Raw genomic sequence first — 22,426 nt, 5'->3', positions numbered from 1 at the left:
ATACCAAAGGTGATTTATACCATACTATAGCTTGTTTACAGCAGAGTGAGTGTAACAGATTCCCCTCAGATTCCTTTTATTTCTGTTAATGAATAAGGGTTAATCTACAGTTACAGTAGATACAGGATCACCAGCATAAGTTGTACTTTTACTGATTTTAGCACAACACTTCTTCTTTTGTTTAATGGCTGATTGCTCTGAAATTCTAAACCATCTATCGTGTTTTCACACTGCCAACAAACCCGACCTTGCTTCAGTTGATCTGTTCTCAGACTTCCTGTTGGTGCAGACCATGGTTTACGGCACATTTTATAACTGCTATTTTTGGTTCAGACCAAACTGAAAAATCTGAAATTCCATAACAATCCACATAGGAGTGAACGCATCTTTTAAGATCTTTAAGCAATCTCTCTCCACCATATCTTCTTAACCTTCTCCATGTTGCTACTTCCTCCCGGTCCCTCAGATCATCTTCCTCTATTCACCTAACTGTCCCATCTGCCCGTCTCACCACCATGGGGAGCAGAGATTTCAGTCGCACTGCTCCCCAACTTTGGAATTGCTTACCACTCAACACAAGGAACATAAACTCACATTCACAGTTTAAATCTGCACTCAAAACTCATGTTTAGAATTGTCTTTTCCAGCTGGGTCAAATGCATTGCCTTTTTTTTTTTATACCTAGTTTTACATTTTTATTTAATTGTTCTTGTTTCTCTCTCTACAGGAGGAATCGATGTTGAAGACGGTTCATCTGAAGCGTGAGCATGTGACTGTTATCGAGCAGCTGGAACAGACCATCGAGGATCTCCGCACTAAAATCGCAGAGCTGGAGAAACAGCACCCCCTGCTGGACAAAGACAGCACAAGCACGCAGGACCGTGAGTGCGGAGGGGACGATGACCTACTTCCCCACGTATGCCACGTGGACCTGCAGACGGAGGCGGCGTCATCGCTTCTTCCTTTAGAGGCCAAATCAGTGCAGACTTCACCCATAGACGAGAGCTTTAAATTTAAAGTGCCTTCTCCAGACCAGGGTTCTTCCCAGCTGCCTTCGGCCGCACCGACCGAGGCTCCTGCGCCGCCTTCCGGTTCTCCAAAAGCAGGACAGTTTGTGTGTACGTGCCAGCAACAGCAGCAACAAGAGACTCCGCCCCTTCGTCCTCAGTTACCTGGTTTACCTGGACTCCCCGTACCTCCCCCTCCACCGCCACCACCACCTCCTTTACCTGCCACAGCTGTACCTCCACCTCCTCCACCTTTACCAGGACAAACTCTAATACCTCCACCACCTCCTCCTCCACCTTTACCAGGACAAGCTCTAATACCTCCTCCACCTCCTCCACCTTTACCTGGGACAAGTTTTCCACCCCCTCCTCCACCTCTACCTGGTACAGGCATTCCACCTCCACCTCCTTTACCTGGTACAGGCATTCCACCTCCACCTCCTTTACCTGGTACAGGCATTCCACCTCCACCTCCTTTACCTGGTACAGGCATTCCACCTCCACCTCCTTTACCTGGTACAGGCATTCCACCTCCACCTCCTTTACCTGGTACAGGCATTCCACCCCCACCTCCACCTTTACCTGGAACAGGTGCATTACCACCACCTCCACCTTTGCCTGGAACAGGTATTCCACCTCCACCACCTCCACCTTTACCTGGAGCAGGTGTTCCACCTCCACCCCCACCAGCATTGCCTGGTCCTCCTGGAGCCAGTGGACCAGTCCCATCCTTCAGTCTGGGTTCTCTTCCCCCGCCCCTTCCTCTGGGACTGTATGCCCTGGGGGCAGCTCAGGAGAAAGCTCCTCGGAAGGGAATGGTGGAACCTCCCAGGCCCATGAAGCCTCTCTACTGGACTCGGATTCAGATTCACGCCAAAAAGTAACCCAAAGTTTTCTCAGTCTTATATTTTATTGTGTTTGCTTTACGTGGAAGTTTTTTTAAGTGATTAAAATGTATACAAAACAAAATTTTGAAAAACCTTGCCACGCCATACAGTGTTTACTCAGCTACAGTACCATCAAATTCTGGTGAATTTGATGGTACTGTAAAACTCCACTTATAAACATTAAGTCAAGAATGTTAGAGCGACTTGATAGACAGAATGCAGAAATATCCTTTAGCACAGATACACAGTGTTTCTGACTATCTAACCTGAGTACTAATGATAAAAACTTGTTTCTGAAAGAGTGAAGTCACAGACTGATTGCTAAAATATCATCTGTGCGACCATATTCCAGATAAATGAGGATGAAATCAAACATCTAGAAGATAAAGCTTCAAACCCCCACACACATTCGAGTGAAATGTTTGAGGCACATCTTCAGTGCTGCTTAGAAGAATCTAAAGAATAAAACATTCTGGTTTAACACTTTGTATACAGACTGTTCCATTATTATATTTTATATCAAATTTACAATGTAAAAATCATAAAAAGAAAGGAGTCACATTGAATAAGAAGAGCTGTGTTCAAACCATTGAATGATACTGTGTAATAATCTATGAATCTGATTGTGTGTGTGATCTTGATGGGTTGTTTTTTTTATGTTTGTCCTATGGCAGAGAGGTGAACCCTCTTATCTGGGATAAGATTGAGGAGCCCTCTGTGGACTTTGACGAGTTTGTGGAGCTCTTCTCCAAAACTGCAGTTAAAGAGAAGAAAAAGCCTCTCTCCGACACAATCACCAAATCCAAGACCAAGCAGGTGAGTCTGATCCACTGCTCTGTACTGCAATCAAATCAGAGTAGAGAATGAGGGTGTAGGTCTCCAGCCTCACAAAGATGCGAATGAAGTTGTTGCTAACATTGGTTTCTATTTCTTCTCTGAAAAATGTTCAGAATAGAGAGGCCATGCTGGGTATTTTGGCCCCAGAAGAAGGTGGGCCCTACAAAGACAAAAATTACTTTACATGCTAATTATCCGGGAACACAGCACCAGCAGATGACATGTCTCTCCAAACCATCACTGATCATCAGTAAATTTTACATTTCATTTGTAAATCAAGGGATCAGAGTCTGGATGAAGAGTGGAGAGACACACAGTCCAAACTGCTTGAGGGCTAGTGTGAAGTTTCCACCAATCAGTGATGGTTTAGAGTAGTGCTGGGCGATATGGGAAAAATCATACATCACAATATGGAATTTGTTACATCACGATAACGATATTTAGCATGATATACCACATTTAAAATATTAGCATGAATAATTGATTAAATTTACTGTAGAAAAGATATGGACGATAGAAGGTAAGTAGCACGATAGACACTTTTCTATCGCAGCACTAGATTAGAGATACTTAATGTATGTATATTTAATTTTTTTATGTTTTTATATTTATATATGCATATGCGCTGCTTTTTCAGGCTCTCCCTTTCAGGGCCTCAACTTCAGTTTTATAGCGATGTGAATCCACAGCACAGACTTTCATATTTATTTAAACCTGTGCCCAGAGAGATACACTGGGTCATAAATACCACCTGTACCTGAACATCTTGAACTGCTCCCACCTTTCAGCTTCTGCTCTGCTCTATACTTATACCACATGCCAGCTGATATTAATGCTCATTGATTTCGTATGTGGTGTGAGCCATGCCTTGCATGAGCCTGGCCATCAGCTATGGAATTCCCGGTGTGTGCTCAAACAATTTGGAGTGGAAAGGGTGTTGATCTCAGGAACTACGAGTGAGTTAAAGAAGTAGTAGTAACATAAGAAAAAAAATAATCTGATAAAGAATATGGTACAGTATCACTCAAAAATGAGAGCACAATTCACATTTTTAATATTGTTTCTTAATGGGACAACACTAAATATATGACAGTTTGATACAGTGTAAAAAAGTATATATTCAGCTTGTAGAACAGTGTAAATTTGCCTTAGTCTTCTTGAGTATAGAATTTACTGACACTGCAGAGGTTGCCACTGGAATCCTAATTTACTCCTCCATAATTAAATCAATGACGCCCTCACCTTGAGGATGCCCCACATGTGCTCAATTGGGTTTAGGTTTGTAGACATACTTGCCTTGTGTACTCACTACGGTTGGGCGATATGGCTCTAAAATGATTTCGCAATATTTCACTGCAACAAAATGAAAATGTATTTAAATTATTGCATTCAATGTGATTTGGCACACCCCTAACTGAAATATAAAAAAAAAAATTATCAGATTTGTAACAGAAGTCAATGATCCAGAATGTCATGATACTACTAATAACAATGCACTCTAAATATTTTGATATGTCCAGGATTAAAGTAAAATAAATGATACTGGGCAGATATAATTGGTCTCTAGTAGATATATAATGGGAAATGAGAACAGTGTGAATTTTTCTTTTGCTAAAAACAGCAAAAAATAGTACCCTGATGTGATAATTATCTTGAATCACGATATTCAGAAATGTTGGCGATATTAGTTCGTACTATACGATATGGCACACCCCTAGTTACTCATCTTTGTGAGATGCTGCATGTCAGTACATAGTAATTATGCCAAAGTGTAAATCACAAAGGCATGAACTGTGCTACTTTATCTTCTTTGTCGAGTTTTGCAGTTAAATTTGACTGTATTATGCTTAGATAAATAATGTCCATTGCTGTTTTATTTGTTGTAATAGTCATGTAGTAGTAAAACAAACAACCATAACTTATTTCCTATGAGCTGGTAAATCTCTTTGGACATGGTGTCCTGTTTTAAAGTGCACTCAACTACCTAACAAATTATTTTTAAAGTAAGTAAATAAATCACAGACAAGGGTTCATATTATAAATCCACATCACATGCAGCATCTGTTTGTAGGCAGTGTCTTTACGCATCGCTGCTTACCGAACAGTGCTTTCCACCGTGGCCTTCGCCTTGAGCCAGTATGAATATGCATAGTTTTTTCCCGATCAGGTTGAGTTGTAGATGATGTCTGGCCAGCCTCATTGACCCGTTAGCGGGCAAAGGTGACCCGCCTCCCTCAGCAACCTCCCCGAAGCCACTTTCCTGAATATTTGACTCTAGTCCTCTACCACACCCCATCCTCTGTGCCCTGTGGGTGAAGACAGAGATCAGGGTTCATGCATACCAGCCAGTGTTCTATAAAAACATGAATTTAATTAGAAATTGTATCCATTTGTTCAGTGTAGGTAGCAGAGATGTAAATCTGAGACCTCGCCTCATTTAGTAGCAACAGGAGTTCAGTTCTATTATTTTAATTTAGTTTGTATATCAGGTGATATGACACTTAGTAGTTATAGTAGTTCTATTACATACTGAAGTCCTGTGTCTGTTTCTTTGCATACTTTATTACTGTATTTTTTGCATTAAAAGGTGGTCCTAAAATCCTTTAATTTTACCAAAAATTGTCAGTGTGTCTCTTAATCCAGTGCATCTTTTGTACGGTCTAGTCAGGTTGTAAGGAGCAGTTAAGCCACTCTGCCAAATTGCAGTGTTATTTAGGTGTGTCAGTTTAGTTCTCCAGCACCAGGGCTGGAGTAGCATTAGCATTAGCTGCTAACTGCTATTTCCCTGCTATATTTTCAGAGGTGAGTATTATTTGCCTGTAGCTTGCTACTAACCCCGACTAGCACTGCTGGAGTAGCATTAGCATTAGCTGCTTTCCAGTGCTCGCTATTTCACTGCCCAGATGGGAGTATTATCGGCCCGTAGCCTGCTTCTAACACCGGATAGCAATCCTGGAGCGGTTAGCTGCAAATGCTAATGCTCCAGCCTAGTGCTGAAGAAATTCGTGAATCTAAGCTTACTGTAAATAAACAGAAGCGCTTTACTCACTCAGACAGTTTTCAGGAGAGAAATCTGTATAGATTAACATCAAGCACTCGTTTGACTTTAAAAGAAAGAGATTATTTTTGTTTCCTTAGCTTAGCTTTATTTAACTTAGCTAGCTACCCCACCACCACCACCACCCAGTGGTGAGACCTGCTAAATAAGGTGTTAGTGTGTGTTGTGCTGGCACAGTGAGTGGATCAGATACAGCAGTGCTGCTGAAGTTTTTAAACACTGTGTTTAATCATCACTCACTGTCCTCCACTCTCTATTACACACTTTTACCTACAGCTGAAACACCCTGTAGATAAAGTAAAGTCAGAGACAGAAGATCTGAATCTGTTGCTGCACAGTTTACAGGGTTGATCATCCTCTAGTTCTTCATCAGTGTTGGTGTTAATGTTGTGACTGATTTAGTGTTCTATAGATATACTACAGGTGTCTAACATTGCATTTATTCTGCATCCAAATCCAATTCAAGGAGTTGCATTCTGTAAAGACACTGCATAAATGAGCACAGAACTCTATATTAACCAGCACACCGTGATCTTTGCTGTACAGTCAGTTTTTGCTACTGCAGTGTACTGTAAGTATGACTTTGCACATTTTAGTGTACTGCAGAGCCCTTTTGTTTTTGAGTTCTTCACTTGGCAGTTGCCCAAAAGCAAAAATATCTGAACTATTTTTATAAACTATTTAAGTGTGTTAGGATTTATGTCGCCCTTTTCTTTAAAGATTTTTTTTAGGGTTATGATTGTATAACAAAACATTTACTTAAATACATTATTTTCTTCTACTACAGAATACCCTTTTCTGCATAGCAACTGCATAGCATCAGTTCCTTAACTGAACAAAATAGCATTTTTTTTAAGTATATAAAAATATTATTTTAGTTCAGAAACATATGCATATTTAATTAAGGGATAATGAGATCATTTGCATTTATGGCATTTAGCTGATGCACTTATCTAGAGCAACTTACGAGGTTATTCCTCTTACAGAGTTTGGCCATGTAGTGTTGGGGAGCTTGTACAGGGATTTTTATTGGTGTAATCCAGCATAGTCACTCAGACCAGGTATTGATGTGGAAGCTCACTGGCAGGTAGTGGTGTTATCCACTGAGCCACACCTACTAGTGATCAGTTTTCATATAACAAAGAAGTTATTTCAGTTAATTTACCCAATCTTTAAAGAACTATAAAAAAATATCTCTAAATACAGAGTATATGTGTGCAGAACATTTATGCTTATAGTTTTTGAAAATAGAACAAACTATGAATTATTTTGACCAAAATCAGGTTCTACTGTTCTCTGACATGGCTTCTGTGGTCTTTGTAGGCCTCAAACTGTTTTGGCATCAAAAAGATGCACCTTTTGTACAAGACCAAAACCCAAATCTATACAGCAATTGCTAGGGATTCCTTTGTCTGTCTGTGAAACTTGGTTACTTACCTCAGCAAACAAAAAGCGTCTGGCATCTAGACCAACCAAACCGTTCTTTTATTGGGTGTCTGCCCAAATACCTTTAAGACCTTACTGTAGATTGATATCAATGGCTTGGAATGCTTTGAGTGATCTGTACCACTTAGTGGTGCTATGATCCGAGCAGAAGAAGAGACCTTTGTCAGCAAAATACTTCTTGTGTGTATTGTGTATAGATTGCAACAGTTTCTTCTCGTGTTAAGTATGTCAAAATAAGGCTATAAGAACAGAAATGTGGAACAGTGGTTAGAGAAGAATGCATTAGTGGGCAGAATATGAATTGTCCAGTTGTATCGGATCCAGATGCCAGTGTGGAACTCTTGGCAGTGTGAATTTAGAACTATTCATATTTTAATGAATGCAGGTACATGGCCAGTGGGGAGCTGACCCCGGATCAGTACTTTCCCTCACCCTGTAGTTACAGACAGACCCGGCTCTTATCTCTGGCAGCAGGAAGAGTTTTGTAGATAGTTTGGGTTTAACCTTCAGATGACCCCTGCTGTGTCTCCCTGTGGCTGGGCCCATTGTGTTCTCTTTGGTTCTTTTGTCGTCCCTGTGTGGATCCGTTTGTTCTTTATTTGGGATGATTTCATACCTGCTTGAACTGGATTTTTCTGTAGAGCTGGACTGCTGTTGGTGATAAATTCGGCGTACCCTATATTTTGACCATATCGCCCAGCTTTGTTCGTTTGTAATTACCTACACCACATGAACTATATCAGAATCATATTGACCAAAACAAAAAATATATATTGTATTGTGTAAAATATATGTATTGTGAAAAAAATAAAGAATTTCATGTTGTCTAGCTTCTTTTCAGTTGGGTTCAAACTGATTTTGTAGATTTGAAAGGTTTGGAAGAAAAGACTCAAATTTGTCTCAATCTGCATCGTGGTCCGGTTTGTCTGCAGTGTAAAACACTTTTTTGGGCAGTTTGGGCCATTCGTCATCCATTAAGCAGTAGAACAAGAAAAGTAAGTGGGTGCCATAAGTCCTATCTGGATGGGACTAATTTCTCAGGGGGTTCTGGGGTGATTTTCTATGGGGGTACTCTTTGATTTTATTCCCGTCCAAAACGACCATGTATGTGTTTTTCACAGTTGTGAAAAACACATAGTTGTCCGGTAATTTTAGTCCTGTTTGGACGCACGAGTTTAGTCTCCTCATGTTTAATAAAATAGCTATTTGTCCACTGCTGCGCACCATAATTACACTTTGGGCACTCGTTTCCACGGAGATCCACATAAACACAACAGCGAGTGGAAATGGAGGAGCTACTGAACGTAATGTCATGTGACCGAGAAAGCCTAAAAACTCACTGGTCCTCCTGTTTTTTCAATTGCAGTCCGGATGCAGGAGTTTTATCACCGAGTAGAAGTGTGAAATATTTTTCACAGACCCCCTGGAAACATTTAAAAATTTCGTTAAAAGGGGGATTGCATGATTCTCCCCCACTTGTTGTTTAATGTTTGCGGTTACGTCTTGGCAGCAGAGAACACGAAAGCAGCAGACAGTCGTAATGAGCTCCTTAAAGAGGGAAAAAGCATTACGAATCATTAAAGCGCATTTATTTGTAGTGAAGTATCCAGCATTTTCCACACTAATAAATGCTTAACTACCATGTAAGAAGATCTACCGTTTAGTCACGGCTGTTTTGAAAAGATTTTCGCTGCGATTTCTCTCCTGCTTGGGCCGTGTTCTGGTGTGTTTTTAAGGAAGTTTTCAGCTTTCAGGTCCAGAACGTTCCTTGTGTCCACATTAGCGCAACTATTTTTGGATTTCCCAAAAGGGAAATGTACTTTTTTTTGTTTGTTGTGTGTTTATTTTTTTTTGTTTTTGGCTCAGACTTCTGGGCAGGTCTTTTTCTATTGTTTTGCGTTACTCATCTTTATATTACACCACAGTACATACAAAGCAGCTATTATATACCCATTATATAGGTAGGTAGGCATGTCTAATATAATATATATATTTTTTTATAATGTTGTATAGATGTATGGACTAGAGAAAGACTGCCCAGTAGTAATGTATGCAGGGTGGTCATAAAAATAAACCATGTCTTGTTTTTCAGACTCCCAGAATCGGCCAACTGGCGCTATGGTGTTTATATGGCTCTTTATGTGGCTTTCGTTTAACTGGGAGCTATAAACCCACCACCAGGTGTTAGTTCATTAACTTTCCATTTAACTCCTGGTTTAAACTGGGGTTAAATGGATCATGAATTTACTGTATGACTTACTCCTTCTGCTTTAAATCACTGTGGTCTGCTGGTCTGATGCATTTTGGTACAGGTAGGCAAATCGTTTTTTTGCATGGTACTGGAACACAACAAAAAGAAAGCATTTGTGATCATATGGGGTCCAAAGTTTTACTTGTCATTTTAAGATTTAAAAGTACTTGAACCAAGACAGTGATTAGAAGAAGAGATGGCAGTTGAAGAAAAAAAGTGTATATATAGCAAAAAAAAAAGTAAAATGGGCAATTTGTCATGATTTATCACAAAATACTTAATTCAGGCACAGCCATTTTTTATGTTTTACTGAGGTTACACATTAAATACAGTATATATCTGTCAGGTCAACCTATAGCGCTTTTGTTTCAAAGTCCTATACTTTGAATATGCGCATATACAGGTGCATCTCAATGCTTCTCGCTGCTGACAACTTTTATGGAGATGCAAATTTCATTTTCCAGCAGGACTTGGCACACTGCCCACACTGCCAAAAATACCAGTTGGTCTTATATAAAATATTTGAATGTTTTGAGATACTAATTTTTGGATTTTCACTGAAAGCTATAATGAACAGTAAAAAAAAATATGTTTAAAGTATTACACTCTGTGTGTAATACATCTATATAATGAATTTCACATGTTTTATTGAAATAGTACTTTTCAATTATGTTCTATATATACAGTAATATAGAAATTACAGAAAATATATACAGTACAATAGAGGCTGATTGCAGTCCATTCAATTTAATATTGCCAGCAATGGGTGTGGGCTAAAGGGTTATAGAGCCCCTAGTACTGAGCTATGAAACAGTTTTCTCTTAAATAATGGAGCTCCATCCTGTACTTTTAGATGAGATGAGTTTGCAGATGAGGTGGGATAGTGATTATCCAATGTTCTGACCTCACTTGCACACTAGCTTTTTTGTCGAATGCAAGCAAACCTTCACAGCAATGTTTTCTGGATGGTAAAGACAGTTACAACAACAACAGAAGAATAGGCTCTCTTGTATAATACCTTTTTTTGTTGGAAGAAACAACGAATGAACATTAAATTAATGAGTATTGTTGTCTCAGTACTTTTGTCAATATAGTGTATTTAGAAATAAACAGTGCCTGTATATTATTCTGTATTTAATGTATAACTGTGTGGGAGGAGGTGGTGCTTTCCTTAGATGGATCAGACGTGAAGGGCAGCCAGAAACTGGTTCCAGTGCTGCTGCTGCTGCACTGGCCTCAGTATTGTCCAGAGCACTGATATGGATCTACTTGTGCAGTTTAAAGAATTGAGCTTTGTTCAGATGATGTGAACAGTGTTGACCTGACCCAGACTTCACTCTATCAATCTGTCTCTCTCTCTCTCTCTCTCTCTCTCTCTCTCTCTCTCTCTCTCTCTCTCTCTCTCTCTCTCTCTCTCTCTCTCCCCATCTCTCTCTCTCCCCATCTCTCTCTGCTTACTCTCACTTTAGTTATTTGATCAGGAAATCTGTGTGCTGCGTGTCTGTCCTTTTCCTCTGGCTGAAGTTTAAATGGATGCTATTAATTTACTATCCAGCCTCAAGGTTTTTTTCCGTTCAGCGTTAGACATCATTTCCAGGTTTTTGTAATTGGCTGGAATTGGTTGGTATGGGACTAAAACCAGAGTGCAATCTGGACTGTCAGTTCAGCCGGATTGACTTGAGTATGACTGTGTTCACACAGCAGGTAAAAGTGGCCCAAATCTGATTTTCTGACCAAATACGATATTTTTTTTTAGGCTGTTCACACAATCGTTTTAATGTGACCTATATCTGACATCTGTCTAAACGATTGGTGCTTTGTAAGTGGCAAACATGTGCAACAGAGCTGTGCTTCATGATAAGTTTCACTTTAATCCCAGTCAGAATCTGAAGAGCTATAAATAAATTCAGACTTTACCTGAGCTAATTACTGAGAATTCACTCTAGCACGCTGCAGCCGCAACCTGTAGCCACGTTAGGCCAGTTCATTAGGAACTACACCGTAACTACATCAATCCATATAAAAGTTCTGTTATACTGTTTTTCTACCAACTAAGTCCTTAAATCAGTGCTGTAGTCCATTTTCCTGTCTTCTCATGCTCACTTTGTGCTCTCTTCAAACTGTGTATGTACGTTTTGTATGAAAGTCTTCAATATTAATCAATATTTATTATTTAGAAAAAAGTCTCACTGTATTACCTCCACACACACACAGCAGGATACCAGACCCTGTCCTGGCATCTGAATATTCTAGAGGGCACATTTAAACCATTGGGGCCTGCTAATCTCTCCAGGGGAATGACATTTATTTCCAGTACCTTTCTGAAGATGTTCCTGTAGGTAATATGCCAAGCTCAACTAAATGTCCTCCTCACTGTGTGTTGTAGGTGGTGAAGCTGCTTAATAACAAGCGTTCTCAGGCCGTTGGGATCCTAATGTCCAGCCTGCACCTCGACATGAAGGACATTCAGCATGGTGAGTACCAGACAAATAAACACATAAGAGTAAAACAGTAGTATTAATAACTAGGTTCAAACATCGTTATAGCCATGAGCAAACTGGCCAAAACAACTAGTTATACAAGGTACAGGCGCTAATAGGACACAATAATCAAATGTAATGAATAATCTTTTAAAAACCTGTTAATTTACAAACCAACCATATTTTTCGAATCGCTCAATAAACTTTGTAGCCTCTTTTCTTTTAGGAGTGTCATTGTAGTTGGTTATAGTGCACAGCAATTTCCCTACATTTAAGAATAAAGAGTTTGAGAGAGTCTTTACCTGCACCCTTGCTAAAATAAAGATAGTGAGGACCTGACAACTCCAAAAGGGAGATTTTGTTTTTATGAAGATTATCAGATTACAATACATGACGATTTATACCAGGAAACCATGATATTCCAAATATTTCACCTACTTTTTCTCACCACTCCATATATTTTGTAACAAATTTGAGGTACAATGCTCAGCGTTCATTATTGTACAAAATGAGCAATAAATAAATCTGTTATAACTTTCTGAATGTCTCCTCGGGATGTCAGGCCTGCACTAGTTTAATCTTAGAATAATAATAAAATAATAAAAATATGAGAAGTTAAAATAAAGACTCATCAGATTCATTTAATCAGTTAATTAACAAGATCTTTCAGAGGAACAGAGGGTATGAAAAACAGGGAGTCCTCTAAAATGTGCAGGACAGGTTGCAAACGTTGACCCGATAATCAATGTTCATGTTTTTTCTATTTATTAATGGCAGTTTGACCCCTGCTTGTGTCTGATTGGCTGTGTATGGTTGTGACTGATCAGCACTCAAGCAGAAAAGCATGTTTTGTCTCCTGTGTCTGTTCCTGTTTGGTTTACTGAACCCATCTTCTATTCCCCGTCTGAATTGTTGTCTGGAGGTGACGTGTGTGTACACTGAGAGCGTTTCTGGTTCAGTCGGGGTGGCAGCGAGTGTGCTTCCTCTGCTTATCTGCTGATGCTCAGATAGCTGTGGGCAGACTGTGGGCACTCCCGGGGTAAACCGGCGTACCAGATGTGTGTTTGTGATTCCTAAAAACAGGCCAGCGTTGCATTGTTTCATGTTGCTTTTTGTTTGTTGTGTTTGAGCTTATTTTCAGGGCTGTACAACTAAATAACCTAGTAACATACAGACCAACACTGCTCATTTCTGAGTTCTCAGTGCTATTACTGTATTTACAGTAGTGTTGGGCAGTATAACCAAATATGTATATTTCATATGTATATTATAATGGATTTTTTTTTTTTTACGTTTTCTCTCTATCTCACTGTATTTTTAATATTTCATTATTTTTTCTTGCATGACTGGGCTTATATCATATATATGTGATTTATTCCACTATCAGGAGTATGCAGAATATAAAACATCAAGGCTTTACATGTAGGCTTTGATTTAGTATAGGATTTAATTTGTCCCACAAAATTATGCAATATATGAAGGAATCAGTCTGTATTTAGAGAAAAAACAGTTTATTAGTCACAATTCTCTTGGTTTTCCAGTTAACAAAAACATTTTTCAAAGAAAACAATTTTCAATTTGAATTTAATATTATCCTACAGGTTGCAGTATTAAGGCATTCAAAGGGCTATACTGTTCCTGAAATATTTTCACTTCTCGAATCTAGCTTTTTATGGTGTTTTTATCACTTAACCCAAAATAAATGATTCCCCACTTAAAACCATAATTTTTGTTTCATAAAAGACACTTTAGTTTTATAATTACTGACTATAGGGCTTTTAATTCTGTTAATTCAGTGTTTAAAAACTCCAGCAGCACAGCTGTATCTGATCCACTCACTCTTTATACACCTCCACCATGTTAATCAGTGTTAATCAGTGCTAATCACTGCAGTGCTGAGAATAACCACCCACCACCCAAATGATGATGATGGGTGCTCTGTGGTGGTTTCTATCCTGTGGGTTCTCAGTATTGAAGAACAGGGTGAAAGGAGCATAAAAAAGTATGCAGAGAAACAGATACAGAACTATAATCTGTAGTTATTATACAAGTATAGAGTGTCCTGTATGATCATTCTTGCTCTGTGTTGTTTATTTTAATAAATTTGCTGCGTTTATTTACTGGCTGGTTTAACTGAACGCAGCTGGTTTGAGAGTTTTGACCTTTTGCTGTTCACTCAATTGTTTTTGAACAGAACAGAGACTCTGTCTCTCTTTTTCAGCAGCTCATTAGCTATTCTGGATCCATATACAAATATATTGAAATTGACCTGTTCCATCCATGTGTGTTTGATTTGAGTGGTGTGAGTTTGAACAGTCTTTACAGAACTCTGACAAAAGTCTCATTAAATTTAATACATTACAAATATCATCTGTATAACAGGCTGCTTGTTTCTGCAGCATAATTGTAGTTTTACACAAACAGTGTTAGAATTAGGGCTGTACTTAGTGCAGAGTTTTCAGTTCTATCAAATTTAGCTGTTCAATATTAAAAATCAACTATTTATTTGTGATTTTCACCACATTACAAAAGTCAGAGGGATGGTATAAAATGTCTTGGATTTGTAGAATAATGAGACAGACAGCATGCCTGTATTTGTTTAAAATAAGCTTGATTTGCTTTAAAATCTATGCATAAATGAACCGCTAATACTGTAATAATGAATGAAAATAGACATAATCACTGCTGTAGGTGCCAAAGACAGCAAGGACTCATTAGTAAAGTATGAGCTGTAAATAAATGTTCTGCTTCTGAAAAAATGCTAGTGAAAACACTTGTAAAGTGGTGCTGTTAAATGCTGTGGTACATTTGTTTTTGTATTGTGTGCTTTATCTAGAAGCTATGAGAAAATATTGTATCATAATAGTTAGTTTTGCAGTGCTGTATTGATGCATAAAAAACAGTATTGATTTTAATTGTAATTATTTGTTTAGATGTAGAGTTTGGTGTTCATTTAGTGTGATGTTTAAACCCAACCCACAAGATAGCAGTGTTGTACTGTCTAACTGTTCTGATAGGATAAAAACACTTTTCTTTAAAGATTTTATATAATTTTTTTAACAATTACTTTTTTGTAATGAATTTGATTTAAATGTATATTAGTATATCGCCTTGCTTACGGTATTGCAATATATCACAGTATATTGAACCATAACTCTGTATCGTGATGCAGATTATGTTGCCTTATTTTTGCCTTACACAGTACAAAGAGGTAGCCGAGCTGCATGAGTAGCTATAATCTGCTTTTTGAGTCCTGAAGGTAAAATCTGAGAACAATATGCTCCTCTGCTTCACGCAAATATTTACAGCCTTTTGAGGATCACCAAATAAACACAAATAAAATCCCAATGATCAGAGCCCTCTCACATCTGCTGCCATCATACAATCAACCCAGTCCTGAGGCTGCAGACTGCTGGATCAGGGAACCCCGTCTGTCTGTGCTCGCCTCTCTCTCTCTCTTTCTCTCTTTCTCTCTTTCTCTCTCTCTCTCTCTCTCTCTCTCTCTCTCTCTCTCTCTGTATCTATGCATGCGTATAACTGTCTGTCTCTGTGTCTATGTATGCCTTTCTCTGTGTCTATTTTTATCAATTTTTTACATCTGGAACATTTGAAATCCATTTGCTCATCCTAAAAACTCACTTCTGTCATTAGTCAGCTAGTGGTGCAGTTTCCCAGGTTATTGTTGCCACTTTTGAATCTCCACAGTTGACTGACATGGCGAGACACCAACCACAGATATTTCTATTAGGGTCTTTTCCGACTGAAGCCAGATTGACCTCCTTTTTATTCATCTTCTGTCCTTAAAGGAAAGTCTTAGTCTGGAGCCCAGCCTAGAAAGTTAATGTTGTATCTGGCCCCACCCTCAGTTGGTATCAGCAATCGGCCGATTGAACTAAAAGGTGATTGGCCCTAAAATCACTCAATTGGTCCATCTTTGCTTTCCATTCCTCTTTCTCCTTTTTTTCCTTTCATCATTTTTATTATGAAATGTCCATTTTACTCTTTCATATTACAATTTTCCCTTTTGTCTTTCCCCCTTCTTTTTTTCATCCATTCTATTCCTCTTTTTATTTCTCTCTACCCCCTGACCTCCTCTCATATACACAGGATAATCTTTTGGAGAAATGTTGTATATTTTATTCCTCTGCCAGAAGAATTTGTACTTAATTTTCATCCAATCAAAGTGTTTATACATATCCTTACTCATCCACATGCTCTGCTTTCTCTCACTCGGGCTCGGCTCTGCGTAATCGTGTCCTGTGTTAGACATCAGTCTGACATTTCCGAGGAATTCCCGCTCCTCTCGCGCTCTTTTGATGTCGTCCGATTATTGTGGTTGCCAGATTTTCACACCGCGGACCCCCCTGCCCCCGGTTGCCATGTGTGTGATGCAAGTTCCCCTGTAGATGTTGTGTTTGATTGGCCACGCTTTCGTCTTCACCGTAGAGAGCGCACACTGTTTGGAACACAGGAAATGACCTCACCGACTCCCCGAATGAAGTCCGGCCAACGCTGCCGGCTGCCGTACCTCTGTACGGCTTAATCATAACGAGCTGAAGAGATTCTCATTTAAACACTTGCCCACTTTCTCCACATGTACTCCATTAGTCAGGACATGCTCGGTGTTTGAAGCTTGTTTAAATTATGCATTGGAACGCCACCCTATAAGGACAGAAGTATTTGGACATTATAAAAAGTTTATCCTGCGTAGGCCGATTATAAATAATTACACTATTGATTTATTGTAAAATATCGACACCTTCATAAAATAGTCTTTTTTTTTTTCTGTGAACACATTACATTACATTACATTTGGCAGATGCTTTTGTCCAAAGCGTCTTACAATAGTGAAGTACAAACAGTGTTGGGAAGTAACGGATTACATGTAACGGCGTTACGTAATCAGATTACAAATTATAAGTAACTGTAATCCGTTACAGTTACTGCTTCAATAAATGGTAATCAGATTACAGTTACTCTGCTAAAATTAAAGGATTACATTGCGGTACTTTCCTATTTTTGCTATTCCAACACTGACAAAACGCAAATAACATTTTGCGGTGAAATCGCTCTGATATGAAAGGGAACTGTCTGCCCCTCGTCCCATCTCGCTGCACACACACACACACACACACACACACACACACACACAGGGAGGAGGGGCAGACAGCGGCTCCGCACACACAACGAGACGAAATTAACTGACATTTTGGTCAACGAATAAAAACAAGACGAAAATGTTTGGCAGGGAGGAAATCCAATCAGAACTGATTTAGTTCTGTGAAAGGTAGAGACCAGTTAGGAAGAGATCCAATCACTGCTACTTTAGCGGAGGCGCCGCGCGCTCAGTTACAAACCCGGGAATTAACCTGTCGTTACGGAGCTCGACTGGAAGTTAACTCGACAGTGTTCAGCAGGAAGAGAGGGAGAGAGAGAGAGGCGATATATTTCTCCTTTGACGTCGCGAAAAACAAGATAACGTGTAAACCGCGTGGAGCGACTCCATCTCCGGTAAAAACACCACTAATCTTTCAGCTTCTGCAGACCAGAGTCACACAGATCTCCTCCATGCAGAGATCCGTGTTTTAATAATGATGTTATTTCATGAGCTGATGGGGTGTTTAACTCGGCAGTGCACTAAAACACAGAACTGATACAGAACTCACTCATTAAGATCATCTATTTAGTCTCACAGTGGGAAAGATATAGCTAGTGTTAAAGCAGAAACAGGTCAGAAAGGAACTCAATAATATATCCAAAATAAAACAATAAAATAAGTGAATTTCTGAACCCAAAAGTCTGTGTAAAGTTCCTTACAGCACTTTCTCATAAGTTTCTCACTTTAACTCATGAAGTCTCAGTACATCCTGAGAGCATCTCTACAGGACAGTGTGTGAATGTATGTTTTTGATCTCATTTATAGACTGTAGCTACAGTAGGTGTGCTGGGTTACTGCTGGAGATAAAACTAGATCATTTAAAAGCTGTTTTTGCATCTACAGCTCTGTTCAAACTATAATTTAACTATTCAGTTGTTTTATGACCTGATTTCTAGAGCAAAATTTTAAATGTAAAATATATATAGTCACACACCTATAATAATAATAATAATATACATTAAATCATATATAAATATATTTCACATTCAAACATTAACAATATTACTCAAGTGGTTATTAAACGTTTCATTTCGTATAAGTGTATAGTTAATAATTCAAGGGAACTGATGAAAAAGCATTTACATTTACACCCTTTACATTTTAGTCGACTAACTTTATTGTAATTTTAGTAGACTACATTCTTATGACATTAAGTCGACTAAAACTAAGTTGACTAAATTACTAAATTGTGACTAAAACTAAATGCTATTTTCGTCACAAGACTATAACTAAGACTAAATCAAAATTTGTTGTCAAAATTAACACTGGTGGCAAACCTGCAAGTAGATAGCTTACAGTTGTTGTTACATTGTTTGGTTTTAAATTGTTTTATTATCAATTTATAGAAGTGTTTCATAAAATTGTTTGATGAAATGGTTTCATAAGTATTTTTATAGAGTGATTGAAAAGGCTTTTTTATTTGTTTATCTATTTGTTAACTGGAAAGAAAAATAAAAATAATATGCAATATGTGGTTGCTACATTCATTCAGGCTTAAAAAAACGACAACGACAATAAGTAATCCAAAGTAATCAGATTACGTTACTCACTTGAAGTAATGTAACTGATTACGTTACAAATTACATTTTGAGTGATGTAATCAGTAATCTGTAAGGGATTACATTTTAAAAGTAACCTTCCCAACACTGAGTACAAAAGTAATAGAAGTTAAAGGTAAAAACATCTTTAGATAGGGCCTGATAGTGGTTATATTTTAATTTTTTTAAAAGTACTCAAATTTGTGGGTTACTTTTTGTTTCTTTGAGCCCCATCTTGCCAGGGATTCTCATACCCTCGGTTTGGAGTGTACCTCTGAAAATTCTCAGTTTGAAGCACCTACTGAGGAAGCGATAGGGGATGAACACAAGAAACACAAGGTGTACGGCTATTTAAAAATGAGCAATAGTTTTAGAGGATAGTTTATAATACAGTAGATCAGGGTCTATAAAAGTGTCATTTCTGGTTGTCATTCACTTATAGGAAAGTTTTATCGCATAACAATTGGGGATGCACCCTGAATGGTGGAGATTAGTTCGGTCAAGGTAGCTGCCAACTTGGAAAGCTAATAAAATTGCCAAAGTCACATTTTATTTTTCGATTATGTAGGCAAAAAAGCTAATAGTTCATTTTAGGAAGGAGATGATCTATGGAAATTATCTCAGTTTTTGCTTATATTGAGAACTTATGTTTTTCTTATTGAGGAGATTACGTTGTCGTAAATCAACCAGTATATCGACTGGTTTAAACAGTGGTTTATTTTATAATATTTGTGTTATTTACTTTAATACTAATGTCAGAATATTCTTTAGAATTACAAGTGTATTGCACCTTAAGCGAATATATCTTAGGACATTTTCTGCTAGGTTTTGTATCATTGCTTTGAGGGTTTGATTGTGTTCAGTAATAAGCAAATGTAAGTTAGGTCAGTGTATTGGATTTACACCCTTTAGCTCATGTCTGACATTAGGCATAGTGCAAATAGCTTCATGTTTATCTGCTTCATAGAGTCATATTCTCTTGGTATTGCCTCTCTGTTACATGGACTGGACAACCTGGGTCTTCTTCATTTGCACATCTCTGGGACATGCCAAAAGTCATGGACATTTAGCATGTCTGTGTATACTGATCTAACAAGGTTTCTTCCAAAGGGGAGCATAAGTAAGTAGTGCCAATCCAGATGTTCTGACTTTGTGTTTAAGAGTGTGTTCTATATATAGATGAATTGGACCTGGTATTAATAATTTCTCTGTTTTATTGTTTGAGCTCTCTGTTCAGATGTAACTGATTTAGGCTGAAATTTGTAGAGACAGAGTGGCTACTCCCTCAGCCACTGCAGAGCTGCATTACTGTCAGAGGAATCTGCTCTCTCCTACCAGCATCTGGAGAAACAGGACAAACCAACTGCAGTGATCCATCCATAACCTTCAGCACAAACAGACCTCTCAACCAGGTCCAGGTTCTGCACTTTCTCCAGTCATATGTTTAAGTCAAAATTGGTTCCTTAGATGTATTTATTAGTGATTTCAGAATGTTATAATCGGCTCATTGTTTCTACACCCATTATCCATCTTATCAGCTCCCAAATTTTGATTTGGTCAGGCCCAGTCCATTTTCACTCCTTGGTCCTACCACTTAGCACAACCGCTTTGTTTTAAACATTTATATCTAGGGGTAGGGTGTCTTCTTTAATTGTTAGGCTGGTGGTGGGGTAGATTAAGGGAAGTTTTAGAGCTACATGGCACTTCAAACTGAATTTTCAAAGGCACACGCCAAACAGAGGGCTATGAGAATTACTGGCAAGATGGGGCTCAAAGAAACCTACAAATTTGAGTACTTTCCTTAACATTAAAATATAACCACTATATCACCATAGTTTAACCTCTTAACAGGCAGGCATTTTAGTCAAATTTTAGACTGATTACATGCTAATATCTTTACGATATGTATTTAGCCATAACATAAAAAAGGTTTCATGTTTGAAAAGAAGCGTGACTAAAAATGCTAATTGTATGTTTAATGGAAAATGTGTTACAAATTTGAAGTAAATCAGCAAACTGTTAAAATATAAAATTTATTATAATAAAATATAATATTGGAGCTTTTCTGAACTGTATTACATTTAAAAATATATATAAAAAATATTTTCCTGAACACACATCAATCATTTTATTCCTCCAAATATTTTGTTTTGTTATGTTCGTCTAGTTTATATGTCTGTTTTTAATCAAGCAGAATTTGGGTTTGATTAAGTGAAGTAGAGAGTGAAGGTTTTCTGGCCATTTTTGAAAATGGCTAGTAGTTTATCGCAAGTAGCTAGCTACCTATCTAACTTTCTCGTTCCACCTTAAATGGTCGAACAGTGGGCAGAGGTTTAAGGTGGCACAGAGCAATTAAATTAAATAAAAGCTAATTTCATCTCCCCATAACAAAGAAATTAAGGAATAGACAATACTAATTAATTGCTGGAGCACCTGCCCCCTTTCTGAAGACATTAAGATAAAGCCCTAAAGTTAACTAGTTAACCATTAGCAGCTAGGTTGCTAATCTTTAGTGCTGAACCTCTATAGATATATCTGTATCAGGTGCTTGAAGATTGTCCCAATTTTTATGGGGAGGATTTCACCCCTTCCCCTTTAAACTCTGTTCCAAAAGAAAAGGTTACACTCGAATACAAGGGTAGGGGTAGGGGTATAAAAGAGAAATGGGATTGGATCATAATCTTAGAAATGGCTTTGTTGGTAGATTGGCTATTGTGTGTGTTGTTTAATTTGCAAACAAAACAGGTGTCTGTCTCATTTTTGTGTTTATCATTTTTTTTAAGAGCTTTTAGAGTTGAGGAAGACCTGAGGCCAGCCAGAGAGAAAGAGAGGGAGCGAGAGCAGAGCAGTAATTTCAGTGATTTGTTTGGAGAGTGATCTTTTCCCTCCGCAGCTGAACTCTGGGGATTACATTAAATCCAACATCCTAATTGATGCCTGAGCCCGTCACCTCCACTGTTTAAATCCAGCCTGACACGATGGGAGAGCCGTACGGATTTCGTGTGGGCCGGAGTCGGGTTCAGGCCATAAGTCTCACAAACCCATTCGCCAAGGTCATTTTATCCCCGAAGCGCTCGACACACACTCTACTTTTATCACGAACAGTGTAAATAAACACATACGGAGCGCAATACGCTGTGGTGCTCAGCGCTGCATTTTTCTCTTCTTCTTTTCTCCTGTGCTTTTTCAGAAAATCCGCATTTCAGGCTTTGATTCAATTAGGCGTGAAAGTGGCTCCGTATTGGTGTTTATTTCCGCAGTTTTTCTAGACTTTGTTAGCAATCATCTCAAACACTTAGGGCTTAAACAATGTCTCCAGCGTGAATGTTTGGAGTGTGTGTGTGTGTGTGTGTGTGTGTGTGTGTGTGTGTTCGCTCTTGAATGTAACACTATATCTCAGATTAAACAATCCACAGCTCCGGCCCTGTTTGTGTTCAAACATTTACTTTTAAAGGATTACAGTTTTAGGCGCCAGATTCTGAACGCAGAGACACTCAGGCGGCGGCAGCTTCTGCACTCGCGCTCTGGAACCTGACACACATTCTCTCTCTCCTGCACTCTCTTGCCCGCTCTCTCATTCATTCTCAAACATGCACATTCTCTCTCTCTCTCCACCTTACTCTCTCTCTGTCTCTCTCTCTCTCTCTGTCTCTCTCTCTCTCTCTCTCTGTCTCTCTCTCTCTCTGTCTCTCTCTCTCCACATCTTTGTCTCTCTTTCTGTCTGTTTCTTACAGTCTCTCTCGTGCTGTAACAATTTATATGTA

At 38.5% G+C, this 22,426-nt stretch overlaps 1 protein-coding gene across 1 annotated transcript in view; it reads left to right on the top strand.

Moving 5' to 3' along the window:
* Positions 1-22,426, top strand: part of fmn2b (formin 2b) — a 111,052-nt gene that overhangs the window by 30,617 nt on the left and 58,009 nt on the right. Inside the window, exons 6-8 of the mRNA XM_022670313.2 lie at positions 728-1,887; positions 2,569-2,710; positions 11,873-11,960. Coding sequence (XP_022526034.2) covers positions 728-1,887; positions 2,569-2,710; positions 11,873-11,960 — 1,390 coding nt within the window. The remainder of the gene's footprint in view (positions 1-727; positions 1,888-2,568; positions 2,711-11,872; positions 11,961-22,426) is intronic.

Source organism: Astyanax mexicanus, chromosome 15, assembly GCF_023375975.1.
Source record: "Astyanax mexicanus isolate ESR-SI-001 chromosome 15, AstMex3_surface, whole genome shotgun sequence".
Taxonomy (NCBI): domain Eukaryota; kingdom Metazoa; phylum Chordata; class Actinopteri; order Characiformes; family Acestrorhamphidae; genus Astyanax; species Astyanax mexicanus.
The sequence above is the reverse complement of the archived record's forward strand: the minus strand, read 5'-3'. Positions and strand labels throughout refer to the sequence as shown.